Source organism: Myotis lucifugus, unplaced genomic scaffold, assembly GCF_000147115.1.
Source record: "Myotis lucifugus unplaced genomic scaffold, Myoluc2.0 scaffold_256, whole genome shotgun sequence".
In the NCBI taxonomy this organism is placed as follows: domain Eukaryota; kingdom Metazoa; phylum Chordata; class Mammalia; order Chiroptera; family Vespertilionidae; genus Myotis; species Myotis lucifugus.
Genome location: NW_005871304.1, coordinates 1,419,223 through 1,442,655, shown reverse-complemented (window position 1 = coordinate 1,442,655; position 23,433 = coordinate 1,419,223). Strand labels below are relative to the sequence as shown.

The 23,433-nt window shown below is 39.5% G+C and overlaps 1 protein-coding gene across 1 annotated transcript in view; it reads left to right on the top strand.

Annotated features, from left to right (window-relative positions):
* The window catches only part of HECTD4 (HECT domain E3 ubiquitin protein ligase 4), a 155,387-nt gene that overhangs the window by 46,803 nt on the left and 85,151 nt on the right, over positions 1–23,433 (top strand). Inside the window, 13 exon segments of the mRNA XM_023762698.1 lie at positions 1,132–1,240; positions 2,627–2,765; positions 5,698–5,868; positions 11,675–11,867; positions 13,516–13,674; positions 15,465–15,578; positions 16,299–16,439; positions 18,560–18,792; positions 19,163–19,308; positions 20,600–20,670; positions 21,528–21,633; positions 22,154–22,274; positions 22,999–23,127. Of these exon segments, the coding sequence (XP_023618466.1) occupies positions 1,132–1,240; positions 2,627–2,765; positions 5,698–5,868; positions 11,675–11,867; positions 13,516–13,674; positions 15,465–15,578; positions 16,299–16,439; positions 18,560–18,792; positions 19,163–19,308; positions 20,600–20,670; positions 21,528–21,633; positions 22,154–22,274; positions 22,999–23,127 (1,832 nt within the window).

The following is a 23,433-nucleotide window of genomic DNA, read 5'->3' as shown; positions in this document are numbered from 1 at the left end:
GTAGTAGACAAACTCCACTTACACATAGTGAGTGGAGTGATTAGGAAAATAAACACTGAAGGACTTACTTATATGCTTTTTTAAAGACTCTCTTTATAAGTTAGTAAACCATATACTAACTTTACTGTCATATAGAGATACAGTGTTTATCTTAGGGGAAGATGTAGCTAACAGGAAACATAGTTGCTGTTTTTAAATAGAAGAGCACTTTTGTGCTGTGTCACTCCAGAAATTAAAATTAGGATCTCTGGGTGGAAAATCCAAAGAAGCGGATTTTAGTTGAATGTATATTATTAGTATGTGAGAATAATATCATATACCATTATGGAACACTGGCTTTGAACTAGATTGCAATATGGGTGTTTACCTGTGTTATCTCATTTAACCTTCATAGTAATTCTTGAGGTACACATTATCCTCATTTTATGGATGAAGAAACTGAAGTTCGAAGAGGCCCAAGGTCAACTAATAAGTGCCCAGAGCTCTTAAAAGCTCATTCCTTTTTTACTACAAAATCATATCATATTCTTAGTCATTTCAGATTAGAATTAGGAATGTGTAAATTGGACTCAGTATTTTTGCTATCCCCCAAAAGAAAAAGCATTTGGCAGGCAGGACCAGGTTTTCCTGCTAGTAACTATCTGACCTCCTTCCCTGATCTTGGTCCCTGACCCTACATGCGTTTTGGATGTTTGCTGTGGGGGTTCTAGCCATCTTCCCTGGAAGTCTCATCGAAGCACTTATTTTAGAAGTGGGAGATTATCTTTCACTCAGCCTCCTCTAAAGAAAAAAGCACGTTTATAATCTCATTAGAAAAGCATTTAGCCCTAGCTGGTTGGACTCAGTGGAGAGAGCGTTGGCCTGCGGACCAAAGGGTCCCAGGTTCAGTTCCGGTCAAGGGCACATTCCTTGGTTTCAGGCTCCTCCTGGCCTGAGCCCTGGTTAGGGCGTGTGCAGGAGGCAACCAGTTGATGTGTTTCTTCACATCGATGTTTCTCTCTGTCTTTCCCTCTCTCTTTCACTCTCTGTAAAAGGTCAACGGAAAAATATCCTCGGGTGAGGATTAACAAAAAGACAAAACAAAAGAAAAAGAAAAGCATTTATAAAATTTACCTATAAAAAATGTTTCAGATGCTGACTTGGGACGCTGTCTCACTGCAGACGGTCTTTACCTGTATACTACTAACTCAGTTGGAAGAGGAGTGAGCAAACTGGGCTCTGGATTACATGGTACTCTCAGGTGAGTTGCATGGAATTTGCTGAATTATTTGGCTGGAACATTTCCTCCTTATGTAATCCTCTGTGAAGAAAACATGGGGGTGCATGCTGACTCTCCATGAACGCATTCATGTGATTCTGGTTTTCTGTTATTGTCACCCACCCCTCTCATTCTGCTAGTGCATTTCAGCTTTGTTTTGACTCTAAAGAGTCTGGTAGCCCTAGGATCATTGTTTTAACCAGATGTTCCTCTATGATTAGAATTACTATAATATTAGTTTCTTCTCCATATTGATAGGTGGACATTAGTTTAGTTTCTTTGTCCTTGGATTTAATCTTGGATTAGCAGTGATTTTCAGTTGGGATGTAAGATCTATGAATTGCTGACAAAAGAAATCACTGTTGAGATCCTTTTATATATTTAACTAGGGGCCCAGTGCGCGAATTCATGCACCTTGAAAGGAACTGTGGGCTGTGAGGCTGAGGTGGGCACAGGGGTCTTGGCCCATCCTCTGCGCCCCCACAGCAGGGTCTTGGCCCACTTCTGCTGTGGCCCCCAGTCCTCTCTCTGCCGACAGCCCTGCTTCCGCTGCGGCCACTCCCATGCGCCGACGGCGCTGGCCCCACTTGCACCCGCTGACAGCACAGAGCGATTGGGGCTGGCGCCAGCAGCAGATGCAAGTGGCACCGACGCCGTCAGCAGGTGCAAGCGGCGGCTGCTGCCCCGATCGCCTTTCAGGAGCAGGGGGAGGTGGTGAAGCCCTCAGGGGCAATTGGGGCCGGCAGCCGCCACTCACACCCGCTGATGGTGCCGAGCAATTGGGACTGGCACTGGGCGCCAGCAGCGGGTGCAAGCAGGGCTGGTGCTGGCAGTGGGTGCAAGTGCTGGGCAGGACCACGGTGTGCGGGAGCAAAGAATTTTCAGTAACTACCAGAGGCTTTCCCCAATGACAGTGACCAGCGCCCCACCTTGGTCTGGTGCCCCCACTCACTTGCTCCACCATCCCGCTATGGCCAACACCCACCATGTTCCTCCCTCTGCCGCCTGCTGCGGACGCCCTCATGTTCCGCACACACCCCCTGGTGGTCAGCGCACATCATAGCAACCGGTTGTTCGGTGGTTCTGCCGTTCTGTCTATTTGCATATTAGGGTTTTATGTATATAGATTAGACCTTTTCCCCAACTTATTTTCTCTTCGCGAGTTTGTTGTGAAAAGTTAATATTTGCCCTAGTTTTGCAGACCAAAAGCTAATGTAATATATTCACTCACCTTCAAATTGTTTGCATACTTAGCCATTTAAAAACATTAGGTTTTTAAAACATTAAACATTCAGGAAAATGTTTCTGTCTGTTGTGGCTTCAGACCCAGCTGGGCGACCCAACCTAAGTACCTTTCTTTTCTTACAGAGGTTTTGTGTACTGCCGGAACGAGGAGCTGGAACCGGGATGGGTTGCTTTCGGCAGCGGCAGTCTTCTCCACCGGCCTGTATCTTTTGATAATAAACCTCACTCCCTTTTCCAGGTCATTGACCAGAATACCCTTCAGGTAAACAGAAAACCAAGGCATTGTCTTTACATTTTGGAGACAGTAAGGGAAGTTCTTCAGAAGTAATAACACAGTTGATGTAATTTCCTGCCAGAGTGTGTCCTTTGAATTGTCATTGTCCGGGCATTCTGTTTTGTTTTTTTTAAATGTATTTTATTGATTTTTTTACAGAGAGGAAGGGAGAGGGATAGAGAGTTAGAAACATCGATGAGAGAGAAAGATCGATCAGCTGCCTCTTGCACACCCCCTACTGGGGATGTGCCCGAAACCAAGGTACATGCCCTTGACCGGAATTGAACCCGGGACCCTTGAGTCCGCAGGCTGATGCTCTATCCACTAAGCCAAACCGGTTAGGGCTGTTTTTGTGTGTTTTTTTGTCTAGTGTCTCTAGACTTTTCTCACATGGTTTGAGTGAATGTGCTCCCTAAGAGTTTCTAAGGCCAGCAACAAACTTTTCTTTATCATTAAAAAAAATTTCTAGAGAATCAGAGACGGTATAAATACCAGCTGCTGCTTCTCCTCCTCCTCCTCGTCCTCTTCCACCTTGTTCTTGTTCTTTTTCTCCTTCTCCTTTTTCTTCTTATTATTATTGCCAGATCTGTTCTGGGACATCATTTTCCTATTGAATTCTAAACAACTTTTCTGAGGGAATGGGAGCTTTAAAATGAGTTTAGATAGAGTCATTGTGTGAGATGGATTTAGAGCTCATCTTTATTGCTCTAATAGCACTCTAGCAAAGCACTTGCTGCATCATACCGAAATTACCTGCTCTTGTGTCTAATCCTCCCCAAGACCGTGCACACCTTTAGGTCCAGAGCCTGTCTTACTCATCTTTGTGTCCCTAGAATGTAGTGTGTGTGCCTAGCATGTGATTGATGATGATAAAGTACAATGTCTGTGTACCAGGCCCTGATCTAGGCAATTTACATACACTTGTGTAATTATGGCAGTGTCATCATAAACATAAGGCAAAGGATGCTAAGCACATTGCAAGCAGTCAGTAAGTGTTTATTGTTGAACTAGATGCTCAGCACGTGACATCGTGCAAGACCCAGACCTGCTGCGCCGGCGGGACCCCAGGCCCGCCCTGCCTGAGCCGCAGGCCCCGCCTCCGCCGCGCCAGCTGCGGGAGCCCTACCAGTCCCGTGCAAGCCCCACCTCACCACGCAAGCCACGAGTCCCGGCCCACGAGAGGTGCTCCATGCACCTCCTGGTGACCAGTTGTTTGGTCATTCCGCTGTTACGGTGTCACGACCACAGGCCTTTTATGATATAGAGTATACAGAGGAATGTAGCTCACAGAGGTTAAGTAATTTGCCAAAGGCCATACAGTTATGGCAACATAAGAACTTGAATGCATGGTTCTCAGCTCTAAAATTTGAGTTCTTTATGCTATAACTTTCTGCCTTTCAACCAAAATTGAACTGGATGATTAGAGTTCTCATCTGTGGAGTGGTTGCCCTGTCAGTAATTACATCTAGAACTTAAGTGGGATGTTGTATCTCTCTGTCTGTCACTCAGTTGTGTCTTTCCTGGAGAACAGAGACTGAATCTTGTTCACCTTTGTGTCTCCAAAGCACATAGTAGGTGCTCGATAATTGTTAGATGAGTAAAGTGAACACATTAACAAATAGATGCCCAATTGCCTTCTTTTCTTATCACTAATGCATACAGATGAGAATATCTCCTATATTTGTTTGAAATCTTGGAACATGGTTCACATTTGAAGTGATGTCAGTGTCCCCTGTGTTGTTGCAAAAACTCTGATGTTGTCCAAGAAAGGAGTGTTGTCACTAACCAGATACGTGCATCAGAGCAATGTGGGGATAACTTAGGCCAATCAGTAGCTGTCAACTTTCTAAATTTTCTGGCTCAATAAGTTTCAAAGTGTGGTTACAGCAATTAAATGACTTTAACTTTTGACGTAGACAAAACAGATCTGGAAAAAATTCATATGAAATTAGTTCAGGGTTCAAAAGTAATCTTAGGAAAACTAGTGACTCACCCAGAGTGGAGCAACTGAAAATTGTTCTTACTGTACCCTGAAGGCATCTGATCTTCTCTAATTATGTTTATTTTGGGATTTTCAGTTCGGCTCCTACTCTTGGATTTTTAAAAAACCAAGTCAGCAGTTTTCTTAGTTTTCTCTCATATTAAATGCTTTTCTCTGGCAGTAAAAATTAGTATGTAACTTCACATTTAATGTGAAATGATGCAAAACTATTCATTATGCTGAAACCAAAGGATGTTTACTAGGTAGTATTAGAACTACATGCCTTCATGTCTAATATAGAGTATTGGTGTTTGTCTGTTTCCTCCTGATGGACTTGGTGAATTTCAGTAGCCCTCATGTGCTAAGTTAGGATCTTGCATGTGCCTTCATTTTTTTAAAAACTTTTTTCTCTTTTCCCCTTCTCCCTATTCTCTGCTTTCCCTTTTGCCTTCTTCCTTTTTCTTTTTCTTTTTTTCTTCCTTCCATATTTATTAAATAACTTTGAGCTAGACTTTGAATTAGGTGCTGAGGACATAAAGATGAATAAGATATAGTTCATATATTTTAAATATAATTAATAGTCTTAAGTTCATTTACTAAGAACATTTCAGGAAGTACTATTTTTCTGAAACTTTGTCTTTAATAAATGTTTGATAAAACACACATAGCAGAGTCAAAGTGTTTAGTAAATAAATTTTTAAAAATGTAATTTGAATTAATCTCAAGAATCTTTTTATCTGTTGCATGGCTAGTTGTATGAACTTTTATGTTTTTGTCATGTAATTTTCATATATTATTCTTAGAGATAAATATCAGGTTTATTTTGCCCAGAAAGCTTATTGAATTCTCATCTTGGAATTAATAATATTAATGATGAACTGATAGAATTAATCAGAATTTATGTCACACTGATGAAGTTTTCCTTCTATTTGTGTCCAGGTATGCCAGATGGTACCAATGCCAGCTAATCATCTCCCTGTTGGCAGCACTATGAGCACCGTGCACCTTTCTTCAGATGGTACTTACTTCTATTGGATCTGGTCTCCTGCCAGCCTGAATGAGAAAACACCTAAGGGACATTCTGTCTTCATGGACATTTTTGAACTTGTGGTAAGTTTTACTTTCTCACTTTGTGTGTTTAGAGACATTTCTGTTTGCTTTCTTTTCGTATTGGTTGACAAAGGACCTAAGAAACTTGGAGTATGTACAATGTGTTCACTCTTGCCTCAAAATTGATTTTTCTCTGGGATATCTTTGAAGGTTTCTTTGTTTGGAGTTGTATGGCCAAATAAAGCCTAGCTTTCTGAAGGCCAATTTGGCAAGAGAATGGAGATAACAGTAGTAAATGTGTAAATTGTGGAGTTTTTAAGTAGAAATGCTCAGGGGGCTTGTTGGAAATGTGGAACTAAATTGCAATAATAAGATTGGGTCTATTGATAGGTTTTGAAAGTCCCTAAAAAAGATGACAATTAAAATTGTGAGAAGACAATTATTTATTCATTAGCTATTAACAGGCTGCCTACTGAGAGCCAGGCAGTGTTTTATATGGATGGTGGGAACTCAGTGTTGGGCATGGTGGATAGGATCCTTGCTCAAATGGAGCTTGTATTCTGGCTGGTTGGGTGGGTTGGGATAGTGATGGTGGAAAGAAAAAAAGAAAAGAAAAAGACAAAAACTGTAAACAAGTGAGCAAATAAGTAGGTAAGATAATTTTAGGCAGTGAAGAAAAAGTTGTAGTTAACCAGATGAAGATGTTCAGTAGTAGAGTAGGGAACATTCAAGGAAGAGGAGACCACAAGTGCAAAGGTTCTGTGGCAGGAGCGAGCATGCATGTTTCAGGAAATGACAGTGAGCTAGAGTGGCCGGAATGCAGAGAGAGTGGCTGGGCTGCAGAGAGGAGAGCTTGGAGCAAGAAGAGGCCGGGGGCCACGGCAGATTTGCACTATCCAATGTGGTAGCCTGTAGCCACACCTGGCTGTTTAAATCTATATTAATCAGAATTAAATAAATTTAAAACTTTAGTTGCTCAGTTGCATTAACCACATTTATAGTAGCCATTGTGACTGGCTAGTGGTCACCATATCGAACAGCGAAGACATAGAACATTTCAATCATCGAAGACAGTTCTATTGGACAGTACTTATCTAGGTTGTATTTGCAAAGACTTATAAAGGAAACATTGCTCAAGCCAGGTCTGTGACCAAACCTTTATTCATGATGTGATTTACAGCCTCCTTCTGGGAAGAAATTAGCATTCCTAAAAATAAAACAAACATTGAAGCCATTTTCTAATGAATTTTAATAGGGTTAAAACTTGGGAAACCAGTCATCCATCCTGCCAGCTAACAGTTAGTCAGTCAGGAATCTAGTAGGCTTTCACCAGACATTCTTTTCCAACTAGTTTCTCAGTATTCTCTAATCATGATCTTTTCTTGTCAAATGTCTCTGCCAGAGTGAAAGTTTGCATTGGTCTGCTAGAGATTGTACTGCTTGAACCTGTGTTCAGAATTAAATTGTCAGAAAATCTGTTTTGTTTTGTTTTGCTTGTTTTTAAACAGACTTACTAGCTGGTTAAAGGACTTAGGTTTTTATCCTAAGTGTAATGGGAACACATTGAAGAATTCTCCCTTTCCCTGACATGCTTTTGTTAAATTAAAAGAAAAAATTGTATTCAAAGAAGTACGTGTGCATGGATTAAAACTTTGGGTAGCATATCCAGATTCATACTGAGAAGTGGGAGTCCTTTACCCCATCCCCTGCCAGCACTGGTTTCAGTTTTTTGTTTTTTGTATCTCCAAGTAAATGGCTTACACTGCTGTTTCTTGACTATGAACTCCATATATTGTATGTTGATTTCTTTTTGCTGTGATAGATGAGGCTTTGGCTTAGTTTTTACTCTTTTCTTATTCTTTCTAATGTGTTTACTTCATTCATTTTAAAAAATGTGTATTTTTATTGATTTCAGAGAGGAAGGGAGAGGGAGAGAGAGAGAGAAACATCAATGATGAGAGCGAATCGTTGATTGGCTGCTTCCTGCCCCCCCCCCCCCCCCCCCCAACACTGGTGATTGAACCAGCAACCCCAGCATGTGCCCTGACCAGGAATCCAACCATGACCTCCTGGTTCATAGGTTGATGCCCAACCACTGAGCCACGTGGCCAGGCTTTATTTCATTCATTTTAATTCCTCTTTCAGTTGTGTTTGTAGCTTATAATTAAGCCTTTATTTCTTGTTCCCCAGCTCTGGGCAGTATCTCTTGTGTGCTTACTTGAAACTTCAGATTATCAAGTATAAAGAGAGGATTCCAAGGCTTCCAGAAATAAAATAAAATCTTATACAAATGATATAGAGTTAGAAAAGCACCATGCTATTCAATAGTATTACTGGATATAAAAATGGAGCAGGGCTTTCAAAATTTTGAGGGAAATTGATTTCCAACCTAGAAGTCATTAGTCAACAACCAAAGTATCAGTCAAGTGTAAAGATAACATAAAGATATTTTTAGATGTATAGCTATATAATCAAAAGCCCATAACTGCCCTGGAGGAAACAGAGCAACTAAAATAGCCTCTTCCAGGGGCATGAAATAAAAAGTTGGGGAAGAAGGAGCCTGCTGTAGATGAAAAGAACAACCTTTGAATCATCTTTGGAGTCTGAATCAAACAAACTGTAAATTTAAAAAAACAAAACACCACACACCTTTGGAGACAATTTTGAATTTGAATATAAATTGAGTATTCGATGAAACCATGGGGTTATTCTTAATTTTAAAAAAAATATGTTTTTATTGATTTTAGAGAAAGAGGAAGGGAGAGGGAAAAAGAGAAACATTGATTGGGTTGCCTCCCATACACGCCCCATCTGGGGATTGACCCACAACCTGGGCATGCGCTCTGACCAGGAATCAAACTAGTGACCTTTTAGTGCACAGGATGATGCTCAAACAACTAACTGAACTACACCAGCCAGGACTCTTAACTTATTTTTAAAGTATAATAATGGTATTGTGGTTCTATGAGAAAATATCTATTTTGAGAGATGTGTAGTAAAATATTCAGAAGTGGAATTACATGATGTCTGGGATATGTTTTAAGATGCATGAGCAACAAAAGAGGCAGATAAGTTAAACAGGTGTGGCAATATTTAGATTATAGTTGAATCTGGATGATGGGTATATGGAGGTTCATTATACTACACTCTCTTTTTGCATATGTTTGAATTTTTTCCTCATTAAATGAAAATTTTTAACTACCACTAGTTTAGAAGCTTCTAAAATGCTGACTTAAGAAGCTAAACATAGCTATCTGGCTTACTGCCTATGATACTTTCACATCATGGAACACTATGTAGCCATTAAAAGTATGAGGCAGATCTGCATAGACTGAAGTAGATTGATTTCCAAGTGACATTGTTTAGTACAAAAAAAGGCTGTATTTGCTACCTGCTGTGTATTGAAAGTTGGGGTAGGGAGGCTGATTCTTTCTGCTATTGTCCTCCTATATTAGCAGCTTTCCTCTTTCAATGGACCATTTAGTACATCATACAAATATGTTAGAGCAGTGGTCGCCAACTGGTGGTCTGGTCCACGAGGTCCAGAAGTTTGGCGACTGCTGCGTTAGAAGATATCTTGTCTTTAAAAAACAACTCTCTTGACCCTACCCGCCTCCACTCCCCTATTTCTGGTGTCCTTTTACAGCATTGCTCTTCGAAGAGTTATTCTTACTGTTTTTATGTTCGTTCCTCTCTATTCCATCTCGAACCCACTTTATTCAGTCTTGTATCCTTATCACACCACCAAAACAGCTCTTCTCAAATTCACCAGGGACTTCCTCATTAATAAATTCAAGGTCAACTCTTCATTTGACTTGACCTTTTAGGAGTTTTAATGTGGTTTATTACTCTCACATTCTTGGAATTGTTTTCATTTGCTTGTGGGACACCCCATAGGACTTTTCCTGCCCCTCCCCTGGGTTTTCCCATTTCAGTTAATGATATCTGTGACCTTCCAGTGCTGGCCAGAGACCTTTGGTGTCACTCTTGATTCCGCTTTTTTTCCTTCCCAAATTCTATGTCCAGTCAGCAGATGTTCCTGCTCTACCTTCAAAGTGTATCTCAAATCTTACTGCCTCTGTAAAGGTGCTGCATGATTTGGGCCCCTCTTCACCTACCACTCTCCCCACCGACCACACTCCCTGCTCTCATGCCACTCTAGCCATAACTGGCCTCTTTGCTGACATGCCAAAATACCCAGTGTGCTCCCATCCAGGGACCTTTGTGCTGGAACCCTACAGATAACCACATGGCATATTCTCTCACTTTTTAGGTCTCTGCTCAAATATCACCTTATCAGAAACATCAATGATTTTTTTTAACCTGTATAAAATATTTCATGTAAAATAAAATCATGTCTCCTTGTATAGCTTTTGCCCTGGTTTATTTTTCTTCATGACTCTTATTATTACCCGTTATTTGCTTATTTCTTCACTGTCTCCCTTGCCTAGAATGTCAGCGCCAGGAGGGTAGGGATTTTGGTCTCTTTTGTGTACTGCTGTGTCCCTAGGTCCTAGAACACTGCCTAGCACACAGTAGGTGCTCCTCTGCACAGCTCCTTCCTGGCTACGCTCCTGAGTTTGCTTGCTTTCTCTTGCCTCTTCTGTTACCAAATTTTCACTTTGGATTGCTTTGCTTTTTATTTGCTCCTTATAAGCCTTGCCACTTTGTACTCCTATTCACTTTTATCTCTATACCCCACAGCTGCAGGCCAGCCGTGCCACCTTTATTGGTGGCACCAGTTTCTGAGACTCCAGCCAGATCCAGGAGCCTAGGTCTGGAAGGGGGTGTGGGATGCAGAAGCTGCAGGAGATGTATGTGAGAAATTGGACAGCAAATGGAAGTGGAGAAAAGGGATGGTATTTCCATGGGCCACCAAGCTTGTGTTTAAGATCTAGAAACCTGTGAATATTTGAAACCAGTAAGTTAATAGGGAGACACTAGCAATGAAGGAGCAGACAGAATTAAGAGAACAGTTAGAGAGGAGGCAGAGGTGGAAGACTTAACCTTAAATAATATGAGGTGAAGTGCTTCTTCCTCTGAATTAAGAGGAAAGGAACAATAATGAGGCTGAAAACAAAGATTCTTGAGTTAGAAGAGAGATGAGTGTGAGCAGCTTACAGTAAGTGGTCTGGATCTTTTTAGCAATAAAGACTGCCAAGTGGTCTGCTTAAAGTCAAGCTCAAAATTGGTAAAGGAATTTTGAAATCACCACTCCAGGGATTTTGCCGGGGAATAATCAAGTGATGAATGAGGACCTGCCAAGCACCAGCAAGGATCCAGTTGATGTTGGCATTTATTTTTAGCAAACAAAGTCTGCCTTTCTCTAGGACTGCTCTTCCAGTGCCCAAGCAGCTGGGGCTAATGTTAACTGCTGTTAATGCAGAGTTTGGGTTTTAGCCACTAATTCGATTTCAAGAAGACATTACCCTCCTAGTTGTATTTCATATTAATAGTTAATCAAAAACTGATTTGTTTTCTTCTCAGTGTACTTGTACCTCTCAGATGCTTGTAATTAGTAAGAGCTGCCTGAGGAATTCAATATAAGGAATTGTAATCTATGACCTTTTGTAGAATTTATTAAACTCGGTTCATTACTTTTAGAAACTGGGCTATTATGAAGAATGAAAGCTCTCAAAAAAAAAAAAAAAGAATGAAAGCTCTCAAACTTTGCATGGCTTTTCCTTTGTTCTCAGTAATTTCTGTGGAGCACTTAGGTTTTGAGGTTTACCCCTACTCAGGTACAATTTTTGGAAATGGTTTTGCGCAACTAGATAATGCAATTCTCAAATAGAAATTTGCTAACTACATAGAAACAGATGTCATTTAAGAAATGACAGATGACCTGTTTTTCTTTAAATATTAGGTTGAAAATGGTGTGTATGTGGCCAGTCCACTTCAGGAACGCACAATTCTAATGAGAAAAGAGGGTGAGTCTGCGAAAAGCATTAATGAGATGCTTCTGAGCAGACTTTCCCGCTACAGAGCTTCCCCATCCGCTACGCTGGCCGCCCTCACTGGCTCCACCATTTCCAACACACTGAAGGAGGATCAAGCAGGTATGCTGCCCTTCGCTTACCACCTGTTAGCTTGGATAGCTCCATTCAGCTAGATATCTATAATTTAAGATTATTTTTAGAGCAGTTTTAGGTTCACAGCAAGCTTGAGAGGAAGGGGCTGATATTTCCCATATACCGCCTGCCCCGGCACATGCATAGCCTCCCTCATCAATATCCTGCAGCAGATGGTATACTGGCCATCCCTGATTTCTTTAATTATCTTCATAGTTTTTCCTTTTCCAGAATATCATATAGTTGGAATCATACAGTATGTAGAGTTTTCAGATTAGCTTCTTTCACTTAGTAATATGCATGAAATTTCCTCCATGTCTTTTCTTGGCTTGCTGTATAATTAGTGAGAGCTGCTTGTGGGATTCAGGCAATAGATATATATATTTTTAATTTTGTAAGTCTGCTTGAGCCAGACTGACGACTTATGCCAGGGAGCAAGACCTCAAATGCTCCCCAGGCAATACTTTTTATTGATCACATACAGTGCACCATATGAAAGCACTTCTCTTTACATAATTCACCTTTTTGTCTCTTTCCAATCATTGCCCTTTTAAAAAAAAAATTCCAAGCTAATACATGTTGTTGGCTGTGGATATGAATTAGCATGAATCTGTAATAATTTAAAACAGCTTTATCTTTAACTGTAAACACCTTCTCATTAATTGATTTTATGTTTAGCATATGCTTCGTAAATGTAAAAAGCTCATATTTAACATTGTCTTCACCAAATACAATCTTGACCAAGCAAGTAAGAGGCAAACCTCCCATAGCAGAGATGGCTTTTTCTAGAATTTCATTTAGTGTTTGTACTTTAATATTTTAGAATGAATGATACATTTATAGAGTTTGAAAAGTAAAAACAACATAAAAAGTTATATGTAGAGAAATCTTGGTGTATTCTATATTTTGACCCCAACCTGCCCCCTATAAGTAACTATATTAATTTTAATCTTTACAGAGTTCTTTAGGCAAATAAAAGTAAAGACAAATTTGTGTTCTTATTTTCCTCCTATTCTTAATAAAAGGTCACCTACTAAACACACTTCTGTACTTTTAAAGCAGGAGTTCTTAACTGGGTGGGATAAACAATCTCCCCCACAGTTTTAAATACCGTATGTGCCATCATAATTTTCATCACATTTTTGAGGTTATCTATAGCCCAGAAAAGATTAAGAACCATTATTCTTGAAGAGTTTACAAATTACATACCAACTATGTGAATTTATACCAAATCATCAACTGTAGTAAAAAAATAAGGGTAGAAAAATGGATCTGGATTAATATGTTTAATGAATTTTATGCAATTGTATGCTTTAATTCTTTTATATATTGAAATGTTAGGAAGAGAAAACATTTGTGATTAATTCATTATGAGACTGTCAAATACTTACGAGTTTATATGAGAATTTAAGAAGGGTACTGTTTTATTTCAACAAGTCTCAGGAGGCTTGAGGCCAGGCCAGGGAGCCAGAAGATCATTATTTTTTCCTTAGCTTGTTACTTCCTGTTCTATTTTATGAATCTGAGTATTTTCTTGTATGAATCTGGAGACCCCTTCTTATCCTCTGATCTGTTTTGCTAACCAAATTAATGTGTGTAAAATATTTCTACTCACCACTTTCATTCTTTTCATCAGCAAATACTAGCTGTGGGCTACCTCTAAAAATGCTTCGGAAGACGCCCATATATACCTGTGGCACATACTTGGTGATGCTGGTTCCACCTCCAGGGGGATCAGGCAGCTCTGCCACCCGGTCTCTTTTTGGTGGAACAAGTGGTTTGTCGTCTTTAAAAAGTAAGTGAATTTTATTTTTGACATTTCTTCTACTTTGTTGCCAACTTTGTTGACATTTGGGTTGTTTATGCTTTCTGGCTATTTTGAGCAATGCTAACATTCATGTACAGGTTTTTGTGTGGACATGTTTTTATTTCTCTTGGGTTTATACTTTGGAGTTGAATTCTGGGTTAAATGGTAACTGTATGGTTACCCTTTGGAGGGACTGCCAAACTGTTTCCCAAGGGGACTTCACTATTTTCCATTTCATCAGCAATGTGCAATGGCTCCAATTTCCCTACATCCTTACCGACATTCGTTACTTTCCTTTTTTATTTTATTTTATTATAGCCATCCTAGTGGGTATGAAGTGTATCTCATTATGGTTTTGATTTGTATTTCCCTAATGACTAATGATGTTGAACATTTTTTCTTGTGCTTATTGGCCATTTGTATATCTTCTTTGGAGAAATACCTATTCAAGTCCTTTGGACATTTTAAAATTGGGTTGTCTTTTTATTGACTATTATTAGTTTTATGAAACTTTTTAGTCTCCTTGACATGGCTTTTTCTCTCAATTGAAATTGGCCCCATTTGATTAAAGGAGGTCTTCACTGTGCTATTTTTTTCGCTAGGATATAGCTTACACAGGTAGTCTATTTTAGACCAACAAATCAATAAATACTGAAATTCCTTCTGTGTCCTGTTCCACATTGGTCACTGTGGGGGCTACTCAGCAAGAAGAAGTGGTGCTAGCCTTGAGGAGCTCATAGTCAGGTTGGGAGAAATGATGTAGTTGTGAGAAGCAACTGGAAAATGCTATGCGATGGTGTATCAGTGCCTGGACTGTGGGGAGCCGATAATAGTGCTGTGGAATCAGAAAGAAAGGGTCATTGCGGGGTGGGGTAGAAGGGAGGGACTAAATGAGTTCTTGAGTTTCAGTTGTGAAAAACAGATGTTGTTTATATAACTGGCCAAGTGGGGGGAAAGGCATATGCATGTTGAACATATGCATGGTACAATGAAAAAGATTTGGGGAAGACCATTTTGTTGCTGTGTAGGACAGAACAGTAGAAAATAGAACAGAAACAAAGGGCACAGTTTAGATTATAGCTCATGTCAGGCATGATGAGGATCTGGATTCCTAGGGTGATGGGAACAAGAAAAACAAGCTCAAGTGACACAGGGCTCGAATTTTATGTTTGAAAGCAGGGGAGAAAGTAGTATCAATAGCAGCTAGTGCATATGAGCTGGTATAGATCCTGGACATATTTTAACTTATTTATTCTTCACAAGAACTGTATAAGATTGGTACTTTTATTATCTCCACTTGCACATGAGGAAACTGAGAGGTTTAGTAAATTTCCCAGGATCACACAGAAGTGGTAGAGCTGTAATTCAAACCCAGACACCTAGAGCCCATGCTTGTCGTCACTACATTATCCAGCGTTAAGGGAAAAGGCCAAAGCGTCTCCAAGTTTTAGAGTCCCTGCCTGGAAGGACAGATGTTACCTTTAGTTCACACAAACACTCCATCCATGCTTTTGTTTGTTCCGGCCCTCCAGTCCAGTTAAGAACCCATTGTGGCCCCACTTTCAAAAATATGGTTCACTATTTAGGAAGATATTTTGTCACAGTTTTCTTTTTGTGGTCTTAATGTGTGTATTCTGTCTCCTCATTGTTACCATCAATAGACAACAAAAAGGGGTGATTTTTATGCAAGTCTGGTTAAGAGTCGCAAATTTAAACTTTGAAAGTAGACAGACCACCATTTTAAGGCTTATTAAACAACTTAATGTTTGTTTCCGAAGTCCTAGCTTCAAGCTTGGTGTATAATATTTCGGATGGTCAGTTCACAAGTCGAGCCGATCTCATAGATGCTGCTGGAAGCTCACTGGGCCGTGGTGCTCTTGTACCAGGATTGGGTAAGAACTAAATGCCCACATCTCCTTGGAAAATTCAGAGTTTTAGCAGTCTCTCTCAAAAATCTTGCCAATTTCCTGTGGTATTCCAGTTTCCTTGAAGGAAAGATTTTTTTATACTACTGTTTAATGGGGGTTAATATAAGAAATTGCCATGTGAAATTCCTCTGCATAAATTGCTGTTGCAGATACTGTCCATTAGGTTGTGTAATGATGCCTATAACAAACTCTTTAAAGTTCATGCAATTAAAAGGTTTATTTCCTGTGAGGAATTGGTATACTTCTTATTGTTCGAAAATGAGCATTATGTAATATTTTTCTCCTTACCTTGGCTCCTAGGAAGCTCATATCTTAAGTTTTGGGCTTAGTTACTAAGGCTTTTATTGGGTATTATGTTAACTAGTCCTATTATATCTGGGTTTTAATGTAAGCCATTTAGGTCTTTTGGGAATTAAAAAGGTCACATATAAGTCAGTTACTGAGAACTGTCTCTTCCATGAGACTTATTCGATTTTCACATAGGAGTTAAGCAAAGTAGAAATTGAATCCTGCTTTTTTGTTGAGCCCCAGTCTAATGCTTTGCCAAGTAAATATATGGGAGTAGGTGTGGATTGTTAGCATTGGGGAGAACCCTTGCCTTTCCATTCTTTGGCAGTGCTTATGAGAACTTTGTATACAGCAGGGGATAACATGACAGTTGAATAAAGAATGCTGTTTTTGTAGGTGCCTGTTACGATACAGTGAACAACATGCTGTGGACCTGCTCGAATGACTATATTGATCAGTGGTGTAATCCTGGGAACCAGGCCTTCCATTACGTCTGCCAAAGACTCGGAGTCAGCCACATCATCACCGAGCCCAGAGGTGAGGTGCGCTCAGTCTTACAGGAAGAGATTTTCCTTAGGAAATAGCAGAGTACAGCAGCATGAGGAAGTGAGATCATGGCCCAGGCGACAAAATGGGTCAACAGCCTTCCCTCTTGAAACTTAGAAACCTATCCTTGCTATCTGATTGGTTTATGATTAAGGACATAAGTTTATAAATAATAGAGCTTTTGAGGTAGTCCATAGACGTTTTTACAGGAAAATTACGTTTCTTCTGCATTTGTCAGAACTTTGGCACAAAAATTGCTTCTTTATTTGTACTTGGCATGGGATTATATGCTATTATAATATTTTATATTGATAACTTACTTATACATAAGCTTATAATTAGATAGAATTATCAATAAAGGATCTTTATATTTCTTAATATTAAGATTCTTAATATTAAGTTAATTTTTCCCCAAAATGTGTTTATTGGTGTGGTTTCCCACTCCTCTGGATTTGGGTGCTTTTAGTGCTGCTTTTCCTCCTGTTGGCTGACAGGACAGTGGAGCAGCCAACACACAAAACCACCGTTTGTGCTCGGCTGAAGAAGGTGGTGACTTCATGCGTTCTGGGCATTTCCCGTCCATGAAGGAGGAATTGGGCTCTGCACCAGGCCCCTGTCTCCTCTGCTCCTCTTCTGGAAAGGGATGGAGGTGGTCCCTAGCGAGAGGCATGTTGTTGTGGGGAGGTGTCACTGCCAGGAAGCAACATTAAGTTAATAAGTGCTTAAAATCTCCTGGCATTGAAGTCAGCTCTAGTGGTATGCAGGGGTGAGTAGCTCAGCAAATTCTCCCCCCATAAAGCAATGATAAAACTGACAAAGAATCAAAAACAACTATTTCTAGGCTCTGGAAATTGACAAAGGCATACACCAAATTGAGAAGTGGGTATCCATTAAAAAAACAAGAACAAAAACAAACCTGAACTCTGGGTTAGAACAGTGGAAGTCTGTGGTGTTCTTAGCTGGGATGCTCCCATCTCCCACCTCAAGCTTGATCGGCTCAGTAATTCCACCAGGTTGGGGCAGATTGTGTAAACCAGCATCTTTGCGGCCAGAGGGGGCTGACTTGATTCGGAGCAGAGCTTGGGGAAAACACATGCCCGCAGCATTCTCAGTAAAGACTAATAGTATGAACTTGAATTCTATTGTTATAAGATCAGGGACTCAAAAGACACAGAATCAGTGGGCCCCAGTCTGGTGTTAGGATTAACACGAAATCAGAAAGTTTAGTTTTAGCAAAGTTTACCTTCTCTTCAGTTTCCTTGAGTCCTTTTCTCATAGTTCCCAGTGCCCACAACCCTTTTGTAGCTGTAAGGTTCCCCCACCCAGGCCTGCCTCTCCAAGATTACCTGCTTTCCTGTTCTTTTTAGGCAGTTCATTTCAGCTGTTTTAGCAGAAAAAAAGCAATCTTTTTTTTTTTTTTTGGTACTTTGCCTATTTGAATTTTCACCTCCATTCCTTGAATTTGTTATTATATAAGATGCTTGTCAACCCTCACAAGGTTGGATCAAAGGCTATTTAGGCTGTGGTGACTAAATAGGTAAAAATGTTGAGGTGTTGTGGGAGGAGATATTTCTGGATCAGGGAGAGATGGTGAGTTCTACCATAGAGGAGCCATAGAAGATGGAGAGATTTTATTAGGATGATTACCAGCATGGGCTCTGAGTTGAGATGGCCTGAATTCAAGTCTCAGCTTTACCACTCATTAGCTGTGTGACCTAGGGTGAGTTACTTAACCCCCCTGACTCTTGATTTACTCCTTTACAAAATGAGGCTAAAATAGTCTAAGTTTATAATGATGTTGTAAGGTAATGCATGCAAAGCACTTAGCCAGTTGTTAAGATATAGAAAGGGTGGTAGCTACTTATGCTCTAAAAAAAAGAAAATTCCCAAGTGTTTTCACCCCAGGACTTTGGCAGGGAGAAAGATTCTCTAACAGTAGCTGAAGCGACTGGAACCAAGATACTCTCTTCGTGTGTGTGTGTGTGTGTGTGTGTGTGTGTGTGTGTGTTTGTGTGCGCGCGTGCGCGCACCTTTTGTAAGTCAAAAGACTGCTCCGTGGGGACTGCCCACAGAGATGTCTTTCCTCACTGAGTTTCCTTTTTATTTTCTAGAAGAGGCTATAACCACGAATGAGGTTATAAACCAATTATTGCACCACGTTGGTGCGATGTGCATACACCAACTCAATCTTCTTGCTACCAACCCAAATCTTCCAATCACAAGTGTCCTGGGCAAACAGCATCCGATCGAAGCTCACCATCTCAGCAGTATTTGTGACATTATGGAGAAGGCCATGGTTAATGGAGACACCTGTATCATACGCTGCATTCTTGTTGTCTTTCAGGTAAACACACTGTTTTGAGATAAATAAGATATTAGAGAAAAAAAGAAACACACACCTTGGCTTCAGCCAGCTAATTTCTACCAGAAGAAAATTTAGTAACATTCCTGTTTTGCATCTTACCACATTCTAATCCTATAACTAGGATTATCATCATATTCATTGCACAGCAGTTAATGGAGTATTGCTATATGTAGTTCATTGTCACTGATCTATGTATATACAATATTTACTGTAATTATACCATTACACAATAGAAGAGATTGTGGTTAAAAATCTATTCATAAGAATATCTACATGTACTTTCTCCAGAGGGATAATTTTATCCCCAGTAGAATGAACTCTTTTAGATATGCCCTTTATGTTTCTGTAGGTGGTATTTAAATTTTTCTTCAGCCCACAAACTGAAAGGAATCGAGACATTATTCGACGGTCAGGATTGCTTCTTTGGCAGCTGTTGATGGCACCAAAAGATCAAATTTGCCTTGAAATTCAGAAGGAAGTCTGCCTTGCCATCAGGTAATCAGCAAGTAATTTCCATAGCGCTCTCTTCAAAATGCTTCCCTTGCATTGCATCATGATCTTCCCGGCCAGCTGGTAGCATAGACATCTCTTCCCCCATCCCATCCATCAGAACCTCGTGAACAGAGGATAATTCAACTGGACAGAGGCTATGGCCCCACTCCCAGAGGACCCACGCCATCTATGTACCTAACGTCATCATTGGATCTTAAAAAAAAAAAGACACAAAAAAATCTTTTAAGTGGATGTTTTGATGGTTTATAAGTGGATGCTTATCTCACTTGGGAGAAAGTGTGGCAGGGTGGTTAAGAAGCTGGCTTTGGATGTTTCTGACTCTCTATCCCTCTACCTTCCTCTCTGTAAAAAATCAATAAAATATATTTAAAAAAAAAAATAATATAAAATGAGCATAAAAATAGGTTTGTGAGATTTTAATAAGATAAGGCCTGACACAAAGTTAAGTGCTCAACATGTTAACCTTTTAAAAATCTACTTAAAACCTTGTTAGTCAAGAGGGCAGAGTTTATGGACCATTGTCTATTATCATTTAATATACACATTAGTACAATGAGCTTTTATCCAGGATTATAGCCTTATTATGACCAAATATAATTTAGTGACCAAGAGAGAACTAAGTGCTTGGTCTGGAAGTACCATGTGACAGGAGTGAGCAAAGGGTAAGGGCAATTTTTCCTTCCACAGTAGATCATGCTTTGGGTCTCTTTTTGTTGAGACCATTAAGGCAAAAATTAAAATCTTGTGTCACAAGACAGCTTCTGGGGCTGATGGTTATTACCTTTCACTATCTTGATGGTAGTGGTGCTTTCATGGGTATATACATAGGTTAACGTTTAACATGTATACTTATTACATGTTAAATCTCATAATAAAAAGAAAAAAAAATTCTGGTGCTATTTGCAATACCATTCTTGGGAAAAGCTGAGAATTAGAAAGTCCCCTTCTCAAAAGCTATTTTGGAGGGCGCAATCTACATATATAGCAGGTTTGACTCCATTGATTTTTTTTATAGCGCAATTCTCTTTAACTAGTTCTGCATCTGGCCTCATTGAAGTTATCATTTTGGTAACTCACAGACAAGAGAAAGATAGGGAAACCATCAGTGGACTATATCACAACGTGAATTTAGATACAGCTGCTTTTTAGTGATGAACTGTCCCTCAGAGTGTTATGTAACCAAACTGGCATGTTTATAAAAATAAAGGTTTAAATAGAGTTTGGGTTTTCTAGAATATTTGTCTAAAAGCATTTGACTTTTCTGTCATTTCAGCTCTGGTTTAAATATCTTGTACCCAGGTGAAACTGAAATCAATAACTTACTTAAGCTGGTCTTAACAGAAGGTGAGAATTATTCTTTAATTATCCTTGAACTACCATCCTTTTTTTGTCCCTAAGGAAACAACTGGATAGTAAGATAATAGATTTTTTTCCTTCATATCTGTTAGTCAGCATTAATTTTTAAAATGTATCTACACATATGCCAACCCTTCAACTGGATCGGAAACAGGAACCATGTTTTATGTACCTTCAAACTCTATAAACCTTTCTCTCTCCTCGGCTTAGAAACTGTACCTGCCTGTAGATTTTTAAGGAACATTAAAGATAATGACTTCTTGGGGATTTCTAAGCCAGTTTTTCCCCACATATTAAAATACAACTTCAGCCCTAGCTGGTTTGGCTCAGTGGATAGAGCATCGGCCTGTGGACTGAAGGGTCCCAAGTTCGATTCTGGTCAAGGGCACATGCCTGGGTTGCAGGCTCAATCCCCAGTAGTGGGTGTGCAGGAGGCCGCCAGTCAATGATTCTCTCTCATCATTGATGTTTCTATCTCTGTCTCCCTCTCCCTTCCTCTCTGAAATCAATAAAAATATATTTTTAAAAAATGTAACTTCAGAGTTAGACTGAACAACAAAATTCATCATGCCAAAGTCACTACATTTATAAGCAACATTAATTTAAGGAGTTATAAGTCACACTTTGTGATATATCAATGGGGTAACTCCATTTAAATCAGGATGCACCAGTTAAATAAGTCATATTGGCTGTGATGTGTTCTTATTCCTTGCTTGTGTAAGGTAAGTACGGGTGTTGGGTGCTAGGTTATCGACAGTCTGCTCGTTAAAAAACTTTTAAAAAAAATAACATCCTTTTCTAAGTGTAAGTACCAGGGTTGTTTATGGAGCTTTGTTCTATGTTAGGAGAGAGGAACAGTGGCCTCTCCCAGCTGCGGGATGTGATCCTGACCAATTTAGCTGAGCAGCTTCAGAACAACCGATTTGGCAGCGAGGACGATGATCATTACAGGTGACACCAGTTATCTTAGTCACTGCTGGCTCTTTCTTTGTGTTTTTCTCAGTAATTAATTTACACTTAAATGTGATCAACTTTAGTCTCCTATAACATCTAGTATAGCTAGCACGTTAAAGTTTAAACCGTAGATCAGTCGTAAGACAATAACAGTTGCCATTTAGCACGTTTCAGTTTTATCAGTGATGTAACTTGGGCCTAGGGAAATTTAGCATTGTTTTCCAAATTGCTGGTTTGTGAGAGGGTGAGGGTGTGGTTAGAACTGGTGAGGGGAGAAAGGTGTTGGGTTTTTTTGCTGTTTATAAGATACTTGGATTAGGTGCTTGGATACCATTTTGTTGCTATTAGTTTGATTTAGATAATATACCCAGCTGTTAGTGTCATTAGTAAGACGATTTGCTTCCAGACCCAATTAGCTTTGAATCTTCTATTTATCATCTATGCCAGTTGTATAAAATGTATCATTTTATTACTAAACCATCAGTATCTTATTGTTACATTTTTCCTGCATTTAAAGACTAAATGATGAACTTTTACACTACATTCTGAAGATCGTTGTACGAGAATCCTGTATCTTAATCACCAAGTGCCAAACTGTCTCTAAAGATGATTTTCAAAAGCTCCTTTCAACTGTGCCTGTAAGTAAAAATGTATTTATCCAGTTTGATTGTTCTAGAATTTAGTTGTAATTTTGATGTCATGGAAGGAGGTGAGTGCAGTATCCACCTACTCCACCATCTTGACCAGATCTCAGTAAAAATGTTTTTAATTAAAGTAAAATTGAACCGAGTGTTTCTGTTTTCATTTTCCTGTGTTGAGGTATGTGCGTACAGGGTGAACATAATTGATGAAGGTCCATGGATGGCTGTGCTTGTCCTGGAAATGTAGAACTAGACAAATGCTCTTGAAATACTTTCTCTAAAGATGATGCCTGCTGCTCTAAGTGTCTTGTTTTTGTTCTGTTTAAAATAGTGAGGATTTCTTCCCAATTAATGTGAAATTTAGCATTGTTTTCTAAACTGCCAGTGTTTTACCGAGACTGTTAAGAACCAAAATTCTTTTAAAGGTTTTGGTAGAGTCTTCTCAATGGAGGGGAAGGAGGGTGGAGAAGAAAACTTAAGAGGCAAAAATTCAAGTATGTGAGTGATTAGTGAGAATTATCAGAAAGCAGAAAGTCATGGTAAATGTATTAAATTCTGTGTCAAAAGCCAAGTGGAAAAAATCACCTGAGAAACTAACTTAGTCTGTTTTCTGTACTCTCTCTTTTGCTTCCCTTGTGGAAATGTTTTAAAAACATGTGGATCACATGATCCCTTCTTTCAGTAGATCTAGATCATTTAAATGCCCTTATTTGTATTGAAGGCTGCATCCTCCTGCCTGCGTTATCTGATGGCAGTTCAGAACCACCTTCTCAGTAACACTATTTTGATTAAACCTGATGAGAATGATGACAGTGACAACTCCTTGCAGGGAGAGACATTGAAGGTACAGGTAAACACCAAGCTTTATTCTAACGATGCTTTCTACCCAGCGCGTAAAGCACAGCTTAATTGGCTAAATCTCTGTGTATTATGATGTCGGATTTCACCATGTGGCTTATATTTTTGTGAGAGGTTTTATTGGGCCACTCATTTCACAGATTTTTATGTCATTGCACAGTGGTTACCATATTTGTGACACTCTCATAATGTGTCATTCCATGTGCTCCTGTCAGTCTTTTCATGCCTTTGTTCATTTTTATCTTTTTTTAAAGAACTATGAAATATGGCTCTTACAAGTGATCTCATATGCACCTGA